This window comes from Lichenostomus cassidix, chromosome Z (assembly GCF_008360975.1).
Source record: "Lichenostomus cassidix isolate B80296 chromosome Z, HeHo_3.0, whole genome shotgun sequence".
NCBI classification, from domain to species: Eukaryota; Metazoa; Chordata; class Aves; order Passeriformes; family Meliphagidae; genus Lichenostomus; species Lichenostomus cassidix.
Genome location: NC_139511.1, coordinates 42,505,899 through 42,532,131, shown reverse-complemented (window position 1 = coordinate 42,532,131; position 26,233 = coordinate 42,505,899). Strand labels below are relative to the sequence as shown.

At 34.2% G+C, this 26,233-nt stretch overlaps 1 protein-coding gene across 9 annotated transcripts in view; it reads left to right on the top strand.

Annotated features, from left to right (window-relative positions):
- The window catches only part of CNTLN (centlein), a 185,189-nt gene that overhangs the window by 142,042 nt on the left and 16,914 nt on the right, over window positions 1-26,233 (top strand). For all 9 annotated transcript variants that reach the window (XM_085042179.1, XM_085042178.1, XM_085042177.1 and 6 more), the window contains 5 exons: window positions 8,063-8,227; window positions 11,411-11,508; window positions 13,173-13,299; window positions 14,911-15,039; window positions 15,406-15,591. In XM_085042179.1, coding sequence (XP_084898305.1) covers window positions 8,063-8,227; window positions 11,411-11,508; window positions 13,173-13,299; window positions 14,911-15,039; window positions 15,406-15,591 — 705 coding nt within the window. The remainder of the gene's footprint in view (window positions 1-8,062; window positions 8,228-11,410; window positions 11,509-13,172; window positions 13,300-14,910; window positions 15,040-15,405; window positions 15,592-26,233) is intronic.

Here is a 26,233-nt window from a genome sequence, read left to right as displayed (position 1 = left end):
ACTGTGGGGGTTCATCTACAAGAATCCAGGGATTAATTACCAATTTAAGTTATATAAATTGCATTGTAGTGGTTATTTTTAAATGCTGTTCATTATTTTAAAAAATATTCCTGTCTTTGCATCCTCCCCACAATGTCTGTCACCAGCTTTCGCATACCTCTCAGAAGTGGCTAGCGATGTCCTTGTTTTCTTTTCTAGAATTGTACGTAATAAATAAATATTTGTATAATATCACCATTATGTGACTAGAAGAACACCTTCCAGATACTTAATTTTTTTCCTACAATTCTTTGTTGTTTATTTCTGTATTTCTCATTCTCTATGAGAACATAGAACTTTTCCATTACATAAGTTTGTTAATACAGTTTATATTTAAAATGTTTTGCTTTTACACAGCTGTATGCATTAAAAAAAAAAAAAAAAGAGAAAACCTTCTGAGGACATGTTTTCAGCTTTTGTTGATATCTGAAGTGACTACAAAAGAGATGCTTAAATAATTTAATAAAATCAAGCATAGAGCTATCTTTATACATTTTGTACCTTGAATACTGCAACCAACTTCTAAGAATGCCTATAGCCTACATACATTTTAGTAATTTTTATTTTTAAATAATTACATCACTTCCTCAAAGTAAGTCAAAGGAGAATGGTTTTTAACAGTAAAAAATCTGATATTTAAGCAAAAGAAAATTATATATAGAGAGGAATATGGGAGATGGAACAGCTTTCCCTACAAGCACAGATTTCCTGACCACTTACATTTGAGATGCAGAAATATTTGAATAGAAAATGGTTTGCTCTGTAAAACAGATGGAAATGAGGAGAGGTTAAATTAATATTTCACCATTCTTTCAGTTCTTTTGTTTCTTTTTTGCTTGTGTATTTTCTTAAAAATAGCTTTAGTTTTTAAAGATAGAAAGCTGTATGCTTTGGAAATAAGTGGGTAAATCAAAAGAAAGTTTAAACACGGTCTTTAAAATAGCATTTTCATTTTGGTTTCTCTCTATTTTATGTGAGTTATACGGAAAACAGATGGAAGCATTATTAATTTTTTCCCCCAATGAGTTTTAGTGCAGCATATTTGTATGTGTTATCTGAAACATATGAATACTTAGTATTGCTGCTGTTAAATTTGTAATGAGTTGTAGGGATTGTGAAATTCCCTGACTGGCTCTCATGCAAGTAGTTCATTTGCAGTGCTTAGATGTGTTAAGATTAAGCAGGGGGAATATGGCAAGCACTATCCCTGACCCTAGATGAAAAATTCAAATTTCAACCTTTATGGGTTTACCCTGACTCTCGTGTTTGGTGGAAATCAGATAAATACTGTGTAGTCTTGGAAAAAAAAAATCTTGCCGTAAAACCTGGTCCTAACTACAAAAAATTGCATGGATTCCATGTCTTATATTGAAAATTCCCTAGTAAATGCAAAGCCATGGAAATCTTGGGACACATTTTATGTGTCAGCTGGAAGTCTTTCCTTGTATACAGCAATAGTTAATGTGCATGGGCATGTTAGGTGTTGGAATACTAGTATTTATTTAAATAGCACTGGAGGATACATAAAAACATTGGTTTTGAACTTCAGCCACATCTTGACAACTGGCTTGCTGTAATGCTCAGATATTTTCAAAAGTGACAAAGTGTCATGAAATGTCTCCAGTTATATTTTTTTTTTATTTATTTGTAATAAAATACTTTAATATACTGTGTTGTGTCTGGTAGATGGTAATCTGTCTATTAATACTTTGAACAAGTTCAAATATACAGGATAGTATATACTAGAATACTGAATATTTTTATTTTTAATAAATATTGATTTCTTCAAGTTCTTTATTTTTTCTCTGGAAATATTAAGGCCTTGTGTACAATGTCCTGCGCATCTGTATATTTTGTCAGCTTACATCTCCTTGTTGGAAAATCAGTCACTGCAAAAATTAAATCCCATAGTTGTGATCATATAATTCATCATTATGAAACTGCTTATATATGTAGTGTTAAATAAATAGTTAATAGTCCTTATATTCCTTTGAAATTTGCAAGGACAGATGGAGTGCAGCATCTGCTTTAGTATGAAAGCAAGATAGTGTTCTTGATACATACAGAAATTAGGCAGCACTGTTTACTTGTACAGAGACGTGAAATGAAAGTGGTAGAAAATGAAGGCTAAAATAGAATTGCTGCAGGAGAAAACCTTTATCTTTGAATTGGTGTAATCATTATACAGATGACATGTTTCAGAAGCATTTTCATCACCTTAAAAATTGTGACTTGTATTATTACTAATTTTTTTCTTATTTTCTATACTTTACTTGAAAAATCATTGTTTGCACAATGTGTATTTCTGTATTTAGACTTGTCTGTTCTTATAGGAGCAGATAATTTCTTGGAGAATTGGGCCCAGAATATATTACTCCAATTCATTTCTAAGTGAGTGTTGTGTGTTTCTCTAAAATATGTTTATGTTTTCTGGTCTTGATCTATGTGATATTATTTGTATTTCCAAAAACAGAAAAACAGAACAAAATTTCAAAAGTACCTGTCTGGGCTGATTCCATTGATTTTCATTTTGTATTATTCATAAGTTGCTGTTGCCAGATGTTGCAATGCTAGGCTTTTATAAGTTGTAGAATAAATTTAGCTAGCTGTAGATTAACTGTAAAGTACCTGAATTAAAATTACCTTTTAAAAAACCTTTATGAGGTATTATACAGTAAGTAGCCTTTTACGAATGACGATTGATCAGTAATAGCACGTATTTAAGAAGACACTCAAAATCTTTGAGTCCGGGAGTCTTTGTTAGTGATTACAAATGTATTTCCAATAATACCTGAAGTTGTAATTTGTTTGTGTGAAAGGGCCGTTCCTTAGATAACAGCAATGCAAACTTTGCTTTTATAAGCAGCTGAACTGCAATTGTGTTACTACTATCAATAGGACAAATGTTTTTCTTTAGTAAAATACTTGAGATGAGAAATATACCTCCTATCTGATGGGTAATGTCTATATTTCTCTTCTGGGAACTAATTTAAACACTTCATGAGAGATTGACATTTTCAGTACCTTAAACATCTTTAAAAGCTGCTTTGTTCATTACAAACCATATTTAGTATGACCTCATAATAATGTAGCACACCTCAATTGTCATGCCTGTCTTTACTATGCACTTTGGAGCTGTGTTCTTCTATACTAGACAACTGCACTTCAAGGAAAGATTTTTTTTTTTTCCTTGATAGGCAATTAGCAGTAATTAGGAAGATTCACTTCAGTAAGATGTCAACACGAGATTGTTTAAAAAAGTTGAATGTCATTGGCTTTAAAAGAGGGTTCTCTTCCCTGACACATAGGTATGGCATGTGAAACATGAAATGTTAATTTAACTTTTCTGCTTATTATTCATGCACAATATTATTTTGTCATTCAGATACTACACTGACAGAGTGCAAAGGGTGTTAAAATAGTGCTGCTGGAATAAAAAGAGGATTAATCTACCATTGGCCAATTAGCCAAAGGGTACTTAATGGTCTCTAAAGGCTACTGAAGTCTAACAACTAGCTAAAGCACTGGCAAAAAGTCCTCTATATTACCTTCATTTATTTGACATTTTGTGAAATAGTCAGCTCCTGATAACTGCATTTGGCTGGAAAAAAATCCAACTAAATGATTCAGTAGATTTTACTAAAATTTTGGAAGAATAAATGACAAGTTCTACATTTTAGAAGTTTGTCTTGCTTTGGGGGGGGGGGTTTGTTTCAGTTTAGGGATGGGATATTAAGTCACCAAAGACTTCTGTTTGATATTTTGTCTTCATGTCTAGAATAGTAAGTAATCAACCACTTACAGCACTTGCGTGAAAAGAACTTTGAGTGAGGATTTGGAGTTATTTGCCTTTTCTCCATATGACCACATTAAGTATTCAGCACAGCTTTTTAGTCTGATATGTATCTTTTCAGATAGCTACATACCATCTTTATTAATTTTAGCTTTTTTTTTTCTTTTCTCTATGACCCATCAGACAGAGGCAGCTTTGCATTTAGGAGAATCAGAAAGGGTCAAGTTTAGTGGGATTGACACAATAAATTTGTCTTGGATATTGTAAATAGGTTTATCATTACATTATAATAGTATTTGATAGAGTGAGTAGAATCTTAAATACCTAACCCTGTGCCTGCAAGTATGCTTTGAAAAGTTCTTTTATGTTTTATATGTGCAACAAGTACTGCTTATTTTGTATGTTTTTCATGATCAAGCTGAAACTGTGAGTAAATAGTATTCTATATAAAACATTTATAGAAGCAGTGTAAAATTCTGAAATGGAACTTTGTATAGGAGCTATGCATATCACAAATGTATTTTATTACCTACTGTAACAAGGTTTCTTGGAGAAAAGAAAAAGGATTGTGTTAAATTCAGTTTTCTTACACATGTAGCAATGTTTTCATCTGCCTGGATTTTAGGATGGGAAGCTTCATAGCAAATGGGATTTCTACACATCTCAGTATATTAGCTGTAGTTGGATTACAAAATGAGTAGTAAAATAAGGTTATGTCACTGCTTAAAAAATATGTCAAGAATGCCTGATTTACACCCTGTCTTATAATTTTTTAGATAACATATTTTATCACACATATGATTGTGTGATTTTATCACACATATGATTGTGTGACTTCAGTGGCAGTACAGCTGCTTCCAACAGAATTATTATATTTATACATGCCAGTTGCAGTAGAATAGTGACTTCTATAAAATGAGCTCAAAGCCCCTTATGGGGTGATAGTGATGCCAGGGAGCAATAGGCCCTTCCAGAAACTTCCTGTGTTAACCCACTGGGCCTTCCACACAGCTGTCTTTCTGAGGAGAGAGTCTATGGTAAAAAGCCTTGCTGTGTCACTGACTACAGAGAAACTGAGGTTTCATCACTTACTCTTTTGTGAACAGCAGAACAGAGTGTCATGGGTATACCAGGAGCAAGGAGATTAAGATAGATGGATGTTAAAATATTGAACCTATAAACATCTGTTAAGCCAAAAACACTCTGGAGGAGGTGCAGCAGACAAAGGCCGCTACATCATAGAGGAACAGCAGTAGGTTGCCTTTACCAACATCTGGTCTAGCTGATGTTTAAGATTCTTCTACCTTTCATCCTAGTGACCTCTTCCCCTGGAGTAAATTCTTTTAGCTCTGTTATTCAGGATTTGTGTGCATGGTAGCACACACACAAATCTGCCATTGTGCCTAAAAAAGAAAAAAATAATGAAAAACTTGACCTAAAATATAGGGAGTGGTGAGGAACAGCAGGGTAATGAACTTGCTTCTTAAGTAAGTAAACGCAAGGAATGTCTTTTGGGCATAAGTGTCTTGATAGGACAGGGGTGCTGTTTTTTACATTCCATGTGGATTCAGATAGGATTTTCACGTAACGGTTCAATAGATAACAAATAGAAGAATAATGCAGTAGAATTATAAGTCCTGTAGCACATTTACAATGTCTGCGGAAGTATTAAGAGAGAACCTCTGTGAAATCTCTTATTGCAATTGCGTGCCTGTTTGCTTTTGTGAGTTGGGCATCTTGTACATCATATGCGACTTTCACTTCATCACTGTAGTTCTTATGTTGTTTCTGAATATATGTAGATTCTTATTTTAAATTCTTTTTTTCTACCTCCTTAGGTAAATTCTATAACCAACTGTCATCTTTAGCACCTGTTCTGTGAAGACCTTTTCTTTTTGAAAATATTTGCTATAAATTTTGAGAATGTGGCCATTGCAATTCATGACATTTTAGCACTGATGCATACTGTCAGCAGCAGTAGCCTGAGAAACTTCTGAGAATCACAAGCTATCTTGGGCAGATATGGGGGCATTTCTAATTTTGAACAGAGATATTGATCTAGCTATGATTTTTTTTTCTTGCTTTTCTTTTTATGAATAATTTATTATAGAGACACTGAATCATGAAATTCTGCATGTAGAAATATTGGTTATACTGGACAAATTAACATAATCCTCATATTTTTCTATACTGTGTCCCTCTGTACTACTGCTGGTTTTGCTTATTGAAATAGCCCTCTTTTTGTCTTCTACTCTCAGAATGTACTAATTTTGAGAATAATATCAGGTTAAGCAATAGTCAATTAGAAAATACAGTATCTATCTCTTGTTCAATAGTGACAGCAGACACAGAAGGGAAGGGAAAGATTAACCCCTTTACTAAGAACAGTACTTACCTCAGCTACAGATGTAAAATGCCTACTTTAATAAGTGGCTTTTACAAGTGTACTTGATGAATGTGAAAAAAAGAGTTTTAACTTTAAATATTGGATGAATTTTCCTTGTACCCGCGATATTTTTTTAGGCTGATGCAAAATCTTAAATATTCTTTTCTCATTCATAGTGGGAATAAGTGTGACTTTTAAGTAGTTTTTCTTTTATCTCTATATATGTGCTCGTCAGATTATTGTCATGGGAGTGTATGTTTTTATAAACACATATGTATGAATTTTTTTTCCTGATAACATCAAGCAGTATAAAATCCAATTTGTGAGATAAATAATAAACTTCTTGGAAATAGAATACTTTCTTTAACTTTCACCTTTTTTGTGTGTTTTTTTATTTTTTGTTTGGTTTGGTTTTGCGGGTTTTTTTGTTTGGTTTTTTGGGGAGGTTGTATTTTGTTGTGTTTTGGGATTTTTTCTTTCTTTTTGTGTTTAAGTGGGTTTTTTTTTATTTTGGTTGTGTTTTTTGTTTGGCACTCACATATAATCAGGCATACATTTAGTCATTTCAAGATGTCATATATCTTCTCAGGTTTCTGAACAGGATTCTTCACAAAGGAAGGGTTTCTTGCACTTTGAGGTATTTCAATACTATTTTATACAATTGCTCCTTAGTTTAAGCTATTGTATTACAGTCTTATTTGGAAAAATAAGATAGTACTTTTTGGAGTAATAAGATAGTACTCTTTTTAAGGAGAGCTGTTAGGCCATTCTTGGCTTTTGGCTGACTACAGTTTAGTGAAAGTTAATCACTAGCTTGGAGATTATTTCCATTCCCCTTTTTGCAGAACAACAATCAATATTATTTAAATTAAAACAATTATTTAAAACATTACTTCTATAAGGAGTAGTGTGAAATATATTGGTACAAAGATTGAATAAGTCTTTTTGGTTGTCAGTCAAGTGCAACAAGACTGAGAGTTTGTTTGCATGATATTTATTTGAACTAAATCCCTAACAAGGCTCGTCTGCTAATTGGACTTAGCATTTATGTTGCTAAGTGAGAAGCATTTTGGCTGCAATATAGGGTGGTAAGACCTACCCAGTGGAATAAACAACTAACATCTGTTATCCTGTCCTGCTCCAGCTTGTCTTTTACCACTTAAGTACTTCAGCCCTAGAGTCAAGGTTATGGAATATGTGGTTCTCTGGCTATGGTGCGTATATGTGAAAGGGATGAAATAACACATAGGTAAAGACCAGCCAACCAGGAGATGTTTAGTGCAGCTGGTCCACTTTGCTTTAACCTCTACAAGCCCTACAAATATCAAAACACAAGCCAAGAGAAGAGTGTGTGTTTTATAGCAGTTGTCAACACGGCAACTCAAGTGAGCTTACAGTGGTCACCATTTTAACAGATTTGACATTTAACCACCTCTAATTCGTATCAGTGTCTGAGACACCAAGGTATTTCTTCATGTTCTGTGTAGAAATAATTGCTGAATTCCAGAGAGGCTCTACGTAAACAGGTTTCAATGGTAACGGCTTTTACAGTTTTGTATGATAATTTTTGTTTGTCATGTTTAAAACAGGAACATGTTCAGTCAAAACTGAATTACTTTGCCTTAAAGAAAATTGCTTGTTTTTAGTGGCAGTAGATTTCTTTTTCCTGCCGGATTTGATCTTTGCCTGTACTAGAGAATTCAACCAACAGCTATGCAGTGTAATTACAAATAGTACGTACTGTTTCATTCCTCTTGAATGCTGAACTGGAGAAGCATCTCATATGATCAAGCAGGAATATTTTTAGGATGAAATTGTGATTGTTTATTCTCTTTGTAAAACAGGTGTTGACCTCCAACCTGGCCAAGTGGCAACAGGAGAAGGAAGATTTACAAGGAAAATTAGAGTTGAGAGAACATCTGTCTCAAACTGCTGGCAAGAGTGAAGCCACACCAGGTCCTTCAAAGAACATTGATATACGGATGAAACAGCTGCAGTGCAAACTAAAGGTGACAGAACAGATTATCTAGTGCTGAGGATAATTCGTATGAGCAGTAGTTCATAACTGGGTCAAGCAGACATACGTATACTCACATAGGCCTATCATCTGCATATCATAGCCAGTGATCAGCAGCTTAGTGGTTAGATTGCCTTTGATGGTAAGTAGAAATGTAGTCATTAACAGGAGAACTACAAGTCACAGTTAAAACAATTCCTGTGGATCAAATAGGCCAGACAAAAAGTCTTGCTGGGTTTTCGCACAATGATTAAGTACATCTTGTTGGAAGGTGCTGTGGAATTAGCTTGATGACGTTCATTTGATTCCTTTCTTCCTTTAAGAAGGAGAAAAGCAATAGCTACCTGTGAAAGGGGAGCAAAGAGTTTGAGCTTGAGGGTAGCAGTGTTGTGTGTGTGCAGCTATTGTCTTTGTCTTGAAAGAGACTTTTTTTTTAAATTTGTATTTTTGTTGATTAGCTGGTAGGAAAATGTTGATGATTTCATTCTTCAGTCTCTGATAATTCTGTTGCGTGTGAATGATGTAGATAGTGGACTGTGTTGTTCTGAAAGCTTTCTCAGCAGGTGGCCTGGCTCAAATACATTATTTCTTCTCCCTGGAGGAAATTTATTTGCAACAGAATGTCTTAAAGTTGTTTTTACCCATCATTTTCTGTTAGATAGTAGAGGAGAGAGAAAGGTCAAAATGGTACAGCTTCTTGCTGCTAGAAGAAGCCCCACAGTAGCAAAAAGTCTGCCAAAGGATCAACTAGAAGAAAAGGCTGTATTACATGGTCAACGTAGCTGACTCTACATGCTGGATTAGCTGTGCTAGCACATGAGATGGGGGTAATTCTCAAACCTCCTAGTTGTTGATGGTAATCACGGTATTACAGATCTTGGCTATTGCACACTGGATGCATAACATCTAAATTCAGGGATTAGTAAACATAGGTCACATTGATAAAGAGATGAGGCCAGCAGGGAGTAGCCATGAAAAGGCACATAAATTGATCTACTTTAATAATGAGAAGGAGATCTTAAAACCATACACACTGTCTTCTTGAGTGTTGTTTTTAGATTTGGGATTGACTAATCTACTTCTATTGCTGATGAGTGGTAATTTCTGTTAATTAGGATTATACCTTTTAGGTGAGTATTATCCAGAAACCTAGCAGTCAGTTGATCTGTGCAAGTAAGAAAAATAAAAAAATGGGATTTATTTTTTTAAAAGAGCTTAAGAGTTAACACCCTTGCTAGCAGCCTACTCAGTTTGTCTGCCAAATGTAAGCAGCAAAATAAGTTGCTGAAAAATCAAAGGTTTTTTTGTTTCTGCAGCAGAGGAAACATTTAGCAAGCATATATAAATCTGATATCAAAAATACTAGCATGACTTTTAATTCCTTCTTAAAGATATATTAAATTTTTAATGAAAAAATAAATCATGTATGCAAAACTATATTTAGGATGAAGATAGTCTGCGACCCCAAAAGCTAAGCAGTAGAGGAAATTCACTGGTTTCTGAATTGGATGAGAGTTTTGTAATATAAGGACCTCAAAAACTACTTAAATCAAATTTCTAAAATGCTTAACTTTATTTGGGGCTAGTTTAAGTCATGCAAGTAATTTTTTAGCAGAAGAATTTGGCAAAGGTTGTCAGCTATTGTTCCAGGTTCTCTAACTGACTTAAAAAGGAGGCGCATAGTTATTCTGCTAATTATCTGAATGTGTAAGCAGCAAAAGCTTTCCTTATAGCTCAAAATCTCCTAGTACCTTGTTTCATTAGTTAATTTTTTGCCTTAGCACTATCTTTGCGGTGTTTGTTTATGTTATATGTAATGCCTCCTTGTATCTTTGCCAATAGGAAGAAATGTGTTAAGTGTGGGTGGTGAGTTCGGAAGCAGAAAATCGTAAGCATATGTCTTTTCCTCTGAACTTGTGCAGAGGTCCACCTCAGTTCTCAAGTTCCTGTCTGGTGTAAACCATGTAACTGGGTGCTGTGCTTTACGCTAATGGAGCTCAAGCTCCACAAACAGGTCTCAGGAAACTCAGGAATATTCTGCTAGCATACATCATTTTAACAATTTTCTGGTTATACCTCACATTATAATAATAGTAAATAGACTAGACAAGTTATTAAGAACAATATTTTACATCTAACTATGCACACAAGAGTATATACTCCCCTTGAGGTGCACAGAGTTATGTACAATACTCCCATTAATGTTAATAGGTATTTCAAGTCTGCATGAAGCAGAGAAATTCTCCTGAAGTATCTTTGTTTACAGCATCTCTGATCTGGTTGCTTATTGTTTATACGTAGTGAGTAAAAAGCTGTAGTACAGTGGCTGAATCTGTATGCATACCGGCACACATATGTGTTGTGCATATGCTTAACATGTATCTTTTGACAATTTTTTTTGAGTTCTGAAATGTGTCTATGCGGTATGTTTGGCTGCCATTTCAGCAATGGCATTCAATGCATATGCCTAGATTGCTAAAATGACTATTTAGTTAAATTTCATATTTTTTTTCTCTAGACTGATTCAGTTGTTCTTTTTTTCTTAATACTCTATGCAAATGAAGAATAGCCAATAACTGTATAATTGTCCTTCACTGGAATGACATGTGCCTGAAAATTAGGATCAGTGCTGCTGGTTACTGAAATGTAGAATTTGGGTTAGTACAGACAGATGGAAATGTCGTTGTCTTGTGCTTTGAATTTCGAGAGACGTAAAGACAGCCACTCTTGTAGATTGTCTTATATTTCCTAATACTCAAGATGAACGGAATTAGTGGACATTCTTGCGGTATAGATATAGATTCCTTGTGCTGTAGATTAATACCATTCAAAGATATAGTTCAAATGAAGATCCAGTTTTCCTTCTCTTCTGTTAACTTTTCTTCTGGCGTTGCTATGCAAGAGAAAATGTGGTCCTGATGGGTGCTTGCAAGTTTCCTGGGGTACAGCTGTTAACTATACATAATAAGAACAGTGGAAAAGTACTGATTTTCATCATATTTTCAAATAAATATTCTACTTCTTAAGGGTTTCTAAAAAGCAAGAATGCTCCTTTAGTACCAGTTAATTTCTAAGAACCTACATAAAATACATATATAATTTTTTTTCAAAATTTACTGTTGACTGTGATCACATTCAGCCTAATTTATTTATATTTTAATATTTTTCAATATAGAATTCGAATACTGAAATCACTAAGCAATCAACCACCATTAAGTCACTAAAAAAACAAGTCCAGGAAAAAGAAGAACGGATTCGGGAACTACGAGCCAAGTATGGTCCCTCTTCTATCCATTGTGTCTGGTGCCACCCAGTGGCAGCTGTAAAATTGCTGCAACGTTAACTGTTCTTAGCTATTAAAGAGAGCGTTATATTCTTTTCATTGCAGTCTTTCATACTGTTACAGGGGTCTTATTGAAACTGGAGCAGTATAAGCTAAAATTGCAGGTTTTTAAAACAGATGAGTGATTAGCTAGCTGCAGTATCTGTATGGCAGTAAGAATATCTTAAGTCAGAACTCAGACTCTAGAGTAGGCTATTTTATCCTTGATGTGAGTCGAAATTAATTCCTCAGCACTGTTAAACACAGTCTTTCAAATTCAGTAATTCTTTGCCTAGGGGCTAAGAGAATGTCAAGGTTCAGATGCTTAAATAAGATTAAATAGCTAGTCTTATATTCATAAAAAAGTTCAAAAGGACAGCTGTATTTGTTTCTATTTGCATTGATTAAGGTTTGCTATTCATTTTGAAATTCAAAAATTGTCAAGTATGCAACTGAGATTTTTATTCTACCTACTGTAACTGATATAATACTGTTCTTCAATTCTATTACTGTATAAACTATAAAAAAGCTATTAGTGTATCTGAATTTCTTCCCTGCCCAGGAGTTTTACTCCTTTAGCCATTGTGATATTTTTAATTGAAGAAAGAATGCCGTTTACTTACCTGAAATTAGTTCATTTGAAAAACAGAGAGCTCTTAAAATGGTTAAATTGTGTTCATGGCTTATTTTCTGTTTCAAAGTGAAACTTAATTTCACCATAAGATTTTATATTTAAAATATTTATTGGATAGCACGCTTTCTTTATAAAATAGAAACTGTTTTTTCATAAGCTTTTCCAACCAAAAATTCAGTAAGAGTATAAGGCGAAACAGACTAAAGAAATTTTTAGACACACTGTATTCCTGGAGCTTTTTAATATGGTACTGATATTGTACTAACAGTGTTGTATTCCTGAACATACCATTCATTTTGCTTTCATTAGAAAAAAATCCAGATATTTGGACATATTTAGGTATTGCTTCTGTTTATATTTAAAATAATAGTTTGTGTTATAATAGTGGAAGCATTGTGTAAGGCATAATTTTCTCATTGAACACAGATTACTTTTTATTACGTGAGAGTTTTGTGGGTTTTTTGAGAAGTTCCGACAAATGCTGTTGTTATTTCTAGGTTTTGCATTTTATCTCATCTGACACACAGGGATAGAGTTTTTTCAACCATTTCTGTGTATTACTCAGTTGGATGAAAGGAGACTTCCCCATTTCACTTCCTTTTGGAAATAATTTTGCACAAAACAGTGTATGAATGATTGTTTGAGACATCAAAGGAATTTAATTAATTAAATGTTGTGGGCTCAGCAGCTTTCTTTTGCCTTTTTTTGATAATAGTTTAAGCATTATTGAGATTTCAGTTCAGACAAGCAAAAAGCAAATCATAGATATATTGCATATTTAGAAATAGGTCTGTTTAATAAGGTACTGAAACTGGGTTTAGTTATTGAGAGTAGCGGAAATTGCAAGAACTGCATCAGCTTTTTTTTTAAAGTATTCTATAGCTACAGGAATGATAGATTGTCTACTGCCTTTATACCTTTTAGTTGCATATTAGCCAAATTTTCTAACACTGATATGCAGTCCAACTTCTCCCCCTGTAGAATTTCTCAATTGGAGAGGGACCTTACTATGAAAAGACATTTGATAGAAGACTTAAGGTCTCACCTAAAAGCAAATCAAGAAAATGAGAAAACCTCAAATGAAACATTGGAAAGTCTTGAGAGAAAGGTATATCTTTCCTGCTATCCCTAGTTTTAGGAAAAACAGAAGCTGGTGGATTTACAGAAGTTATTTCAACACACTATACATATTAAATCAATATATTGCTTAAAGCAAACAACATACAGTTAATTGAAGGGTGTAATTCCCTCCACTATAATTTGTATGAAATCAGGATATGGTGATAGCTTGAATGGATTCAGCATAATTTAATTTATCTTCGTTATAGGTGTAATTAAATATTAAAGTATTCAGAACACACAGTTGCAAGGATATGCTGTAAGTAGTGGGATTTAGTTTTATGCACTGTAAGTTCATAAAATAGAGTAGACCTGAAACAAGGGCGATTTTGCATGACATATGCTAATGAAGTCCATGCATCTCTCCTGGCTATAGTAGTTAAATGCTTTAATATGTTAATCTATTTTCTACTGCAGTGTTACGAATGATTCACAGTTCCTAGCTTAAAGTAATTCTAACTGTGTAGGTAGTGATTGACTTCTATAGCAAATTATTTTCTCGTGCAAAATTTTAGGATGATTTCACTGAAGGTAAGAGGACTTGTATATGGTTTGGCATATTTCTGTGTTATCCAACTGATGTATTGCATTTTGGCTGTTAATACCAGAAAAAGATCACGATGCTGGATTGTGTGTGAGGTTATGCAGCTTACGACCCCAAAATAGAAATAAACAATCTGCCAATTTGCTTTTGTTTGCTTAGAATGCAAGTGCTTGCTGAATATCACAAGCACCATTTCTGCTTGCAGTCATACAGTACTTTCAACTCCAAAGACAGCTACTCTATAAACCCTCCATGCTAAAAATGAGATGTTATTAAGAAATCCACAGCCAGAAAGTGAGAACCTAAGTAGGCAGGGGGAACTAAGTATGACATGAGAAAAAGACTTGGTTTTAGATAAAAGATTTAGTGTGGAATGATATGGTTCAGCGCTGTACTTTGAGTATTTTACTTTGAGTATTTGAGTGTTTTCAGAGAATCATATTCCATACATTATTTTGATTATTCCGTGTGGAAAATCAGCTTGATAAATTTTACATTATCTTCAGCAAAAGATCAAAAAAATTCCTTGTCTCTCAATATTGTCAGGGAAATGGTGTGATTAGTACTGTAGGAAAGCTGAGCAATTTTTAGGAGTGTTGTTTTTTTTCATTTTACCCTCAATCAGTGTTTGCATTGGATAATCATTACCTAAGAAGCTGTACAGACTATTAATATAGACAGTTATTTTCTCAGCTGAGTTTGAATTTTTGTTTTTATCTCTGACATAAGAAATTAGTGGAAGTTGGGCTTTGCTCCCTTTTGTAATTACTGTAACTCTAAAATGTATATAAACAAATAGATCTGCAAATGAAGAGCTTTTCTTTATATTTAGTACAAGTCAAAACTTCATGTAACAAGATTATATGCAAACTGATCTCTACTGGATCAGCAGTAGAAATTTATTAAAGTCTGCAATTTCAGAATAAGATAAATCAATAAAGTTACTTATATAGTTATATATGTTTAGGTAATATAGGAATGCTTAGTTTTGATTTTGTTCTAATTTTTAATTTTTCTATCTTGGTAGTCAGTGCTCTTGGCCTTTCATTATTTCAGGTGAAGGCACTGGCTGAAGACAAAAAAACTTCAATTGACTCACTGAAACAAAGATTTAATGTAGCTATGAAAGAGAAGTCTCATTATGAGCAGATGTATCACAAGGCTAAAGATGAGTTGGAGAAAAAGGTATAATTAGAGTTTCGATGGCTCCACTGTGGAACTCTTTCATATCTTACTTTTAAATGAAAAGTTGCAAGGTCATCATCTTAAATTTAAAATACAGAAAGGGAGAAAATATCAGAATAATAGTGATCTTGTTTCTCTGATGTAATGCAGTCACACCTCTGAAATTTAGATACTGAAACCTGGGTATAATGATTGAAAATGAAATTACTCTTTTGCCATGAAATTGCATTTTGTATGTTGTAAGTGAAATATTCTCTAATTTCAACCCTGGTATGGGAGGTTGGGTTGTTCATTTATTTGTAATCTACCATACCTCCTTATCAGCTTTTATCACAGCACTGCTGTATCTCTGTGGATGCCTTTCAGGATCTAAAGCTCACCAAACTAGAGAGAAAAATGATTGAGACTGAGTGTGCTGTGGCTGACCTTGAAACTGCTGCATCTCAACAGCTACATGGCTTGGCTAAACAGAGTGCACAGGCTTTGGAAACTCTACAGAAGGAGCTGCTGCTCGCCAGTGACAAAGTAGAAGAGTTCAAGACATTTGTGAAGGTTTGAATGTTGATTTTCTTTTGAGTGTTAACCTGAATAAAGCTAGTTTTTGATTGAATACAAAATGTAAAGGAGTAAGCAAGGCTTCAATGAATTTCCTGTTCCAGAACAATGTAGTTCCTGCAGTGTTCTGGTGTCATGTCTGAATGGGGAAAAATAATCAGAGCGTCTCTCCCAGACTTTCAAAGACTTCCATAACTTTGATTGGTCATCTTTTTATATATGGTGGCCATATACTTGTTCCTAAGAAAAAGTGCTTAGTTGTGTATCAGATTATTTTACAGCAAAAAAATTCCCAACACATTTAATATAATAGTTTGTATATATTGAGTAGTGTGAATTACCTCGTTTTCCATATACATGTGCTTCTTGTTTTAGAAATACTAAACAAGGAAGCCTCTATATTGCAAAATCAAAAGCAGTTTTAAGAGCAGTATGTAAAGTATTGTTTTCTTCTTTTGGATAAATATTTAACAAAGTACATCATGCAACAATACTGTCTCTGTGGTGTTACACAGATCCCTTGATTATACTAAAAGAGTGTGAAGTTTTACATAACAGACTAATCTATGTTTTTAATTTAAGATTTGAGATGCAATATTTTTTATCTGAAATATTCACTGATAAATACAAATGATTCTTCAATATGTATCTAGCTTGAGTATATAGCATCTGAGAGAATGGCATGATGATTTGTCAGGGAGGTTTAAGTTGGATATCAAGCAAAAGTTCCTCACCCAGAGGGTGGTTGGGAACTGGAACAGTCTTCCCAGGGAAGTGGTCACAGCCCCAGCCTGACAGAGTTCAGGAAGCAAGAAGCAGTTCAGGAAGTTCATGTCAGGCACATGGTGTGACTCTTGGGGATAGTGCTGAAAAGGGCCAGAAGTTGGACTTTGGTGATCCTTGTGGGTCTCTTCCAACTCAGAATATTTTGTGACTTTATTATTTAGCATATAAATAATATATACCAACTTTCAAAGAAGGCTACTGCTTATTAGCCCATGAAACAGGGGCACTTATCTACTGTTCTTGGATTTCTGTAGAAGTGAGGTGCTTTCAGGTATGTTTGAACAAGTCTGAAGCATTCAAAATAAAGAGTAGCAATATTTTGATGCACTAGACAGAGAAGGCATAAATAGTTACCCTTCAAGAATAACATTCCGCTCTGGATTGAAATTTAGTAACTTAAATACTTGTGCATTACATCTTCTTTCTGTCTTCATCAGAAAAAATGTCACTTGGTGTAGCAGTTTTCAGACCTTTAGCATTTGCCTGAAATCATCCCATGATCAGTTGCAAAGGTCATATAAATTTCCTTATGAAAATAAACTGAGCAATCTTGAATATGCTTTAAAATACAAAATAAATTCACATAATTCATAAGCTAAATTATCTAAAGTGGAAAAAATGGTTGGTTGTCATGAAAAAAGTGCTTGTTATTTAAAAAATGAATTTTTTAAATTTTAAAATTTTAATTTTTTTAGATTTTAAATTTTAAAAGTTGTGATTAAAAAAAAGCTATCTTCAGTTTACCTTTTTATGTAACTGTTGGGAAAGAGGTGTAAAACTGTTCACTATGGCCCTTCATTCAGAAATATCCTGCCCTTCCTTGAACAAACTAGATTTTCATGGAAGAAAATGTGCTTTGTTCTAATACTGAATGCTTCCTCTAAGAGAAAGAAATAGGTGTTCTTTTCACAGCTGCATGCTTATTTTTGGCTAAATATAGGAAAGCCTGAATTAATCTAATATATTATCTATTATTTTTAATGAAGTACTCCTTTGTCATTGATGACAGAGAGAAGCAATTAAGTCTCCATTCAGACTCTATTCAGGCTATGAATTTTGGAATGTCTTCATTGAATAAATTGGAAGTAGTAGTTCTAGAAATAAGGAGATAAATGAGCTATACTATCAATATTTTACATACTTCCATAGTGAAAATCTTTTCAAAAATTGGAAAATGGGAAAGTAAAAGATCGGTTCTCAAAAGCAGCTGTAGTGAGCAAAATCACCTGTTAGCAACTAGTATGATAACTTCATTTGTTGTTGAATAAGATGGCAGCGTCAGTGTTAATTACCATGAATATTCATTAGCACTTGCACTGTTGTACAATACGTGAAAAAAGTTAATATGAAATTTCTCATCACATTATTATTAATAATAATAATAATAAAATAGTAATAGTAATAGTAATAGAAATAATAATATCTAGCTAATATAACTAAATACCTACTTTCTTGCCTGGGTAAAAAAAAATGCATGCATATTTCAAGTCACATTTTTGTTGACTACTGTTACTCTGCAGAAAGATTTTCTGAAAACAAAGATAGTGTCTGTAAGTCAAATATTGATGAGCAGGGAGCTCCTAAGTAAACTACCTTGTTTAGTAAGGTGCTAAAATCAGTTTTTATTAACAGGATACCACTGTAAAAAAGTAAAATCCTTTCCAATTCAGTGGAATTGTGTAGTATATCAAGCAAATCCTGTTAAAATGCCTCTTGTGTATCTGATGTTATAACCTGCATAGGAAGACCAAGCTATTGTGATAATACTTACTGAAATAAGTAGCACTACTCCTTCCTCTTGAAGAGTGCAGCTCTTCTTTTGAAGTCTGGTCTGCCTTGTTTCTACTCCTCCAGGTAGCTGTCAGTTTTTTGTCCCCTGACCTTGATTCTCACTCCATTTCCAGTAACTCAAATAAGTTTTTCTATGTAGAGATCAAGCTTAACCTGTATATCACTCAAACAGGTCAATAAAATCATATGACCCTCTAATCTTCATCTTCTATTCTGATCACTTCATAAGCTTGTTTTTCTGATCACTTCTTACTTGGTTTTCAGAGTGCAAGTGTAATGTTCTCCTCATTCATAAATTGAATGCAGTTACTTTTTGTACCCATTCCACGCCTCTTGTGACATTATATAGTTCTTTTTTAACACACAACAATTAAATTATTTCAGAGTTGCTAAATAATTGTTACAGCTATTAACGAGAGAACTGGGGAACTTCAGAGAAGAGAGTGTGACTGTTTATAGCAGGCAGTGTTACTTGTTTTTAGAGTAATTGATAGCACAAAACCACAGGATCTTGAATCCATTTGGGTCGAGGTAATAAGTTACAAAACCTAGGGAAGAGGTTTCTGGTAGAAGTCCAATATATACCACTGGATCACATTAGAGGATATGATGAGTTACTAGTTGAGCACATATTTGTAATGAAATGCAATAAAATGTTGTATTGCTGTGGCCACCCCAATTTGGGACACATATGCAATGAACTAAAATAGCTAGATTGTAGAATCTAGTAATAGTTGCCAAAAATGCGGAACAGAATACCTGTAAACAAAAGTTGTTCTATGCTATATGCTGTAAGTAATTATTGGCCTTGTTTTTGTTGGAGTATGGGGTAGGGATCAGGTGCTATGTCCTGAATGACTTGCAGTGGAACTGACAGGGCACCTAAGATTGGTTAATTCAGAGCAGTTTGTTTCTCCAAAGCTGTTATGAGGAAGATATAGGCTAGTAGGAAATAGGAATAGAAATTGTGTACTCTAACAATCTGTTAAGTAACCAGAATAACACCATTGCATAATTAGATGGTAGCTCCTTATAAAGATCTATTTCATTTTGGTAGGAAAGAGAGCAAAATATTTAGAAATAAAAGGCAATATAAACAAACAGGAAATTGGATTATAGATAATAACCTGAAAATATAGGCAGCAATGGAGTATAGAAGTTGGAGAAGAGACTAAAGAAATCAAGGGGAAATCTGTGGGTAGCAAGGCCAAGAAAAGTAGTAAACAGGCAGGATTTAAAAATGTACTACTAATAAGGTATCTATTACAGGGTAGATACAATCTATTATTATACAAAACAACTCTGTAACTGTGTAAAGACAGAGGTCAATGAATATTTCTGTTTTGTGTCTGGAATGCAATATGCTGATGTCTTACGAAGATGCTGCTACATCCCTAATATAGTAGTAGCCAAAAGAAGATTTTTTACATTTTCTAGAAAGAAGTAGTATTTTTGAATTGGTAATTTTTATAGCTGAGAACTTTATAGAGCTGGTTAAGAAATTTTTCTCTTGCTGATCCTCATTTTCAAGAAGTATTCAAAGTTGGTGCATATATATTACAACACTGCCTGGAATGTAAAAGAATGATAATACTGAGTCAATATTCAGAAAAGGCAGTATTTTAGTTTCCTTAATCTGACCTCATTTCTGGATAAAATACTCATATGAAATTCAATTATTAAACTATTAAAGCATAGGAGTATCATTATACTTCTCAGAATGCCTTTGTGGAAAGCAAATTGTATTGAATAAATCTGGGTTTTTTCTTCGAAAGTAGTACAAGTCAGTTTATAAAGTTTACTATTTGTTTTAATATACTTTTTAAAGATGTTTGACCTACTACTGAGATGTTCTGTTAAAAAATAGGCTGTGCAATATCAATAGTGTGTTAAATGTATTAAAAATAGCTCATGCAGTTGATCTGAAAAATAGATCATAAAATATAGATGCTTTTAGCTTTCCATAATGATCAGAACTAAACTTGATTATTAAAGGTTTTTGCAACATTCATATACTGATAAAATTTTTCCATTACATTCATGAAGAAATAATATTTACTAAGAAATAATAACGAAGTGGGTATGTCAACTGGGCCAAATAAAATATTTTTATTACAGAGAAATGCAAACTACCTGGAAGAGGGATCAGGTGGCTCTGAGTGTACTTCAGATGTGTTTTCTAGAGCTCGTGTCTTTATCCCATCCTGCTTCAATCAGCACTATTAATTCTCTTTGAATCATGCATTCAATTCTTGTGGTGTATCATTGCTCACGATTTTCTATAATATGTACTCTCAGATCCTCAGGTGATCCTGCCAGTTATGTGAGCAACCAGAGCAAAATGTTCTTGGTTGTGTTTGTAGTACTTGTGAGAACTCATGCAGAAAACAGCCATTTGATAAATTTAAAATATTGCTATTAGAGTGCTTGACTGGATTTCTGTTGAGAATATGGTACAACATATTAGTTTATTATGAAACTGTCCAAAATCATGCATGAATCCTGTTTTCTGGCATGTACTTTTTTTTTGTGCTCACCTAGACTTTGGGTGTATGTTACTTTTAGAGACCCTGGTAAGCCAGGACTCACTGAGTAGAGTCGTCTGTCCCATTCATGCTATACATCAGCAAAACTCATTTTAATCTGTGGTGATGACAGCTGCCTGAGCATGAAAATATCAGAACTCTTTTGACCTTGAGAAGCATAGTTTTGATAAGGCATCTATAATCAAATATGGCCATAATAAATAGGTGATGGCAGCTGAATGCTTCAAAATCAGCTGAGTGCACTTCTCACTTCCATAATGCCTCTGTCATTTGGGGCTTGTGTGCCTTCCACAGAGAATACATGCTGCAGCACAGTGCACATCTGGTGTGTTCTGGCATTGTTCTTGATAGGTCTCCAGTACAACCATCTGATAAAATTGACTGCCAAAATCAATACCCATGGCAGTTCTCTTGGCAAGCTTAATGGATCTAAGTTGGGATTTAACACTCACCCTCTTAAGACAGCTGCCCTCATTTCGGCTACTCAGAGCAGGGCTTAAGCTAGGTGCATTTCTCTCTTGCTCTCTTGTTTGACATACATCTATGTACACCAGCCACATCTGTCAGAGCACTTATTTCACCTCTGCTTGGCCAGGTGGTGTTCTGCCAGTTACTTGCCATTTGGTCAGTTTATCTTATATCCTAATATATGTCAGTCTCTATTACCTTTCTGCAGTTTATCTTGAATACTGACATCAGTTTTGCCATGGTGTATTTCCTCACTGCTATTGTGGGCTGTAGTTCAAAATACAGGTTTAGCTAAGTTAACACTTCCATTGAAAAGTTACACCCTCAAGTGAACCTCATCCCTCATTTCTGCCCTTATGAAACTTCCTCTGTACTCCATTTATGAAATGTCATCATAGACATGATCTGGGTCAGTTGTGAGCTAGTTCATGAAAATTCAATTAACCTTTAGAAAACCCACAACACTAGCTTTTGTATACCACAGAGAGTCAGAACAGGAACAGTTTTTGCATTGTAGGCTGGAGATGCTGGGACTGCCCCTTAGTGGCAATGCTAATTGAAAATGTTACATGAAACGTTTTTCTGTTGCAAACAATAGATGATTAATGACTGGTCAAATTAAAAAATCCTATTATTTGGCAAATTCCTGTTATTTATTATCATTGTGTTTTTCTCTTGAACGGCTCAGTGCTATCCAAGCATTGCTTGGACGTATGTTCTTCTCAGGATGGCTGTATACAGATCATGTCCTATTTGCTCTTTACCTATAAACAAAACCTGAAAAAAAAAATAGACATAATGAGTTGGGTTGGAAGGCACAAATATTTGGGAAATACTCTGTTGGTTTTTGTCATCTGCTTTACAACATGAGAACAACATAAGTACGTTGCTACCATCTGTACTTTCAGTCACAAAGTCAGTTCTTCAGATAGAAGGAAATCCCCTTGCAGGGGACTCTCAGAATTCTCCAGTTACAGTGAGACAGCAAGAGATATTCTTCATAGAATGTTTCTGTTCTCAAACCTTATGGATTCAATTTTCCTGGCAATAGTACTGCTACAACATCTTGAAGGCCAGGGTGTGCAGAACATATTTTTTCAGATGGGTATCCAGATCTGATGCAGAATGGTCATTTGTCTATCTGAAAAATGAAGTGTGTAATGGGTAATTGTAAAATTCAGTAATTGGCAAAAACAGACTAACTTCTTATGGAGGTAGAATTATGGTGTGCTGTACAGGTGAAAACTGGTTTATTTTGAAAATTTTATACAATTGTATCTGAACCGTGCCAATTTGGAAGTGTCGTTTGACCGAGCAAAGATTTCTTCAGAGAGTCACTGGGACATTTTGCTAACAACAGCAGATATTATCACATAAATCAGCACTGTCAGTTTTGATTTGGAAGTGGACACCTTTAATATGACTTCAAGTTGCTAGAAAATTTTTCCCACTGGGAACACTTGAGAGCCAAAAGATAAGTATATTTCATTTATTACACTCCAAACTGTCAACACTTTACCTAGAAAGGTATACCCAGAGTGATTATTTTGTATTGTGTGGAGTACATGATAAGTCTGCCAATCTGTGTTCAGTCAGAATCAGCATGAGATTTCATTCCAGGAATATGTTCCTCTGTGATAAGAATCAGTAGTTTTACTTGTAGAATACACACCTTAAAAGATGATGTCCTATATGCAAAGCAAAATTCGTGTAACTGAGAAAATTTCACCATTAAAAAAAATTAGGCACTTATTGCTTCTTCTTCACTGTGCAGGCTACTTCAGGGAAAAAGGAGAAACACAGCTTTTATTATGAAATACCAACCTTTCTTGGTTCTGAGAAGAAATTGGTGATAAATTAAGCTAATCTCCATCAGGATTACTCTGCATCTGGGATTTAGGCAAATTGAATCAGGGGCCTGAATAGTGACAGTGAATATCTATTAGACTGTAAACAGAATAATAGGCATTCTGAATTTTAATGAATGAAGTGAATGGCTGAATTCTTATAGTTTACAGAAGGCATATGGTTAGTGATACATACAGTGTGCCAGGAACAGCATGTAATGTAGATGTCTTAGTGGATAAAAAATTGATAAATAAAAAGGAAGAATAAAGAGAAAGATTTTGTAAAGCTTTTCCTTACTCTACTTTTTCTTTGCTTTTTAGACTTAGAAGGATAGCAATTCACTTTGGTTTTTGACTATGATAGGTAAAGACCTTAACAGGTATAGCTTAAAATAGACAATGTTTTTATATCCTACATTTTATCTGATTCAATATCAAGGATTTAGTGATGTTGATTTAGATAATAAAACCATCTAACCAAGTCGTAAGGTATATTAGGCTTTTGTAACTGCACATGTATGTCTCATGCAAAGTTTAGATGCATGTCTGACTTACATGGGTGATTTTGTTGATAATAGTGCTATTTTCATTTTTCTTACAGTGCATGAGAACCATTTTTACAGACCATGACTCTGTAATGGTAGATAGTGTCTGAGCAGATCCAACAGACTTGAACTGAACAGGAGACTGTTTTCACCAACTTGCAAAAAAATTCTGTTTGTGCCTCAGTAAAAAAAGAAACAAAACATGTAAGTTTAACAGAGAATCAGACTGAAACAGGATCAGCTGGATCAGCTGGTGCTCTTTGGAGATTCTGTACTGCACTTCCTGAAGGGTAGATTCACCTGGGATTTCTTTAAATGGACTGGAGAGACTTCTTTTTAAAGCTCTTACTCAACTCTCCACTGAACATAGAAAGATACTTAAAGATAATGGCCAGTTTGTGGTCTGAAAGACAGAAACTGTAAAAAGGAATGACTAGAAGACTTCAGGGGTGGACATATGAGTACATACTATAGGCTCTGGGCTTGAAGTGATTAGAAGCCTTTTGGCAAAAAAACCCCAGGAAAACTAGCAAAACTTGGCAGGAGGAAAAATTACTCCAGTAATGACTTATTTAAGAGTTCATGTAGAAATAATGGTTTAATGTATGTCAGTCAAATTGCTAAGAAAGTGAGCTGAAGCAGAGAGAACATAAAACACTCATTTACCGGATCTTGAAGTCTCCACCGTTAGGAAGTTGGGAGTTAAGGGGATTCCCCAAGGCACAAGCCAAAAGAGCTACAGAGAAGTTGGAAGAGCTATTGGGAAGCAAAATCATTAAAATACCCAACAAATTACAGTATTTTAATAAAACGCAGTTGATAAATTTTCTGAGATTTTTTAAGAGTTTAAGTAACGCTGGAGCGGACCTCTTAATTTGGGTTTCAGACACATTTGTTTCAGCAATGCAGTGGTTTTACACAGAGCATCTGATTTATAGTTCTCAGGCTTTTTGTGTGTTTCTGCAGAAAGATAGCATAAGCTTAGACACTGAGCTGAGTGTCAGGAAATCGTGTTGTTCTTTACATCTTGGTCACTGACCTGCTACGTGACCTTTGGAGTGTTGCTTCACCTCAGTATTTCTTGGTCTGCCCTGACTATCTTTGTTTGCTGCATCAAGTACAACTGTGCTGACTTTGTCTGCCCTAACTGTTCAAGATAATAAACTCCCTAAGATCCCAGGCATTCTTGCTACACATGTGTGAAGCTCTAATCTCTGTCAGTGCATTTTTTTCCCCTCCGTGTAAATAACTGTAATATATGAAATTTTAAAGAAATAATGGTAGTTTTGTTAGCACCTGTGTAAATCAGAGAAAATTCTTTTGAAACCAAAGAATTTACAGCAGGCAAAAAAATAATATAAATGAGGTAGGACTTAAATGCTGAAGTAAATAGGACTTTAAATTATTATTATTACCCATTTCACATAAATAGAATTTTAGAAACCAATGTATTTTGACAGAAATATTCTGCCTGTCATCCTATGCTGATTAAACATATTTCAACTCATTCTCTGCTATAAGGAAAACTATTATTTTTTCTCTGTTATACGTCACAAAACATGGTAATTGCGCTGAAAAATTAACAACGCTGCAATGAAAACTATGGAGTGTTTGCTGATACTTAACAAGCAGCATCAGTCTGAAAACATTTGGGTCTACAGTTTATGTTTTCGACAGTCCTAAAGCTTAATGTACAGGAGAGATTAGATAATTGTAAAACTGTGAAATTATGTAGGACCATATGTCCCTCATATCAGTAAGTACCCACTGTATGTTCTATAAATGATGTGTCCAGCTGATACAGTAAGTCCTACCTAAAGGTATTACAAAGAATATAACGAAAGGAAGCAGATTTTTAAGACAAGATTCCAGGCATAAAGTGTGATAGCTAAGCAGTTACCAAGAGAGCATTAGAAAAGAAAAAGAGAAAAAGCTGACCAGTAATACAAAGCCCCTTAAGTTTTATTCACAAAGGGAATTTTAAGACATGTAAGTATACTGTTAAGAATATGTGGTATACTTCTCTACTGAAATATAAACTACATTGTAATTGGCCATAGTAAGTCCGTTACTGTATCTTTGTTTAAATATGCTTGTTTTTAAGACAATCTAAAATTCAAAACTGTTCATGACTTAAATCACTTGTCTATATATTTATAAAGAAATTATTTTTTAGAACACAGCACAATGTATTCCATTTCCTTTTCTTATAAATGTAAAATATAGGTTGAAATATTTTCAGTATTTTTCCCTATGGTTTTCTGTGCCTGGAGATGGTTAAGAAAATGCAGTCAAAGGAACATTTCTCAATTTTGTACTTGGAAATATATGGTTATGAAGAAACCATTTGTTTTCAGTCATTTTGAATCCAGAAGGAATGGTATTTTGCTAGAGTATGTAGTATGAGGTATTTTGGAAAAATAGGGAACCAGCCAGGGTAGATTCTCCCCACTTTTTTCTCCTAATGGCAAGTAGGAATAACACAATTTAAGTCAGCATAGTTACACAAATTCAAAACTTGCCTGTGAGAGAGACCAGATTATCAAATTTTATGCAACACAGTTACTAATTTCTGTCATTGTGCCTTATTATACCTATTACATTTTAACTGTTTTTTGGGGTCTGCAGTACTAAGAGCCAGGAAGCTTAAGTTTTG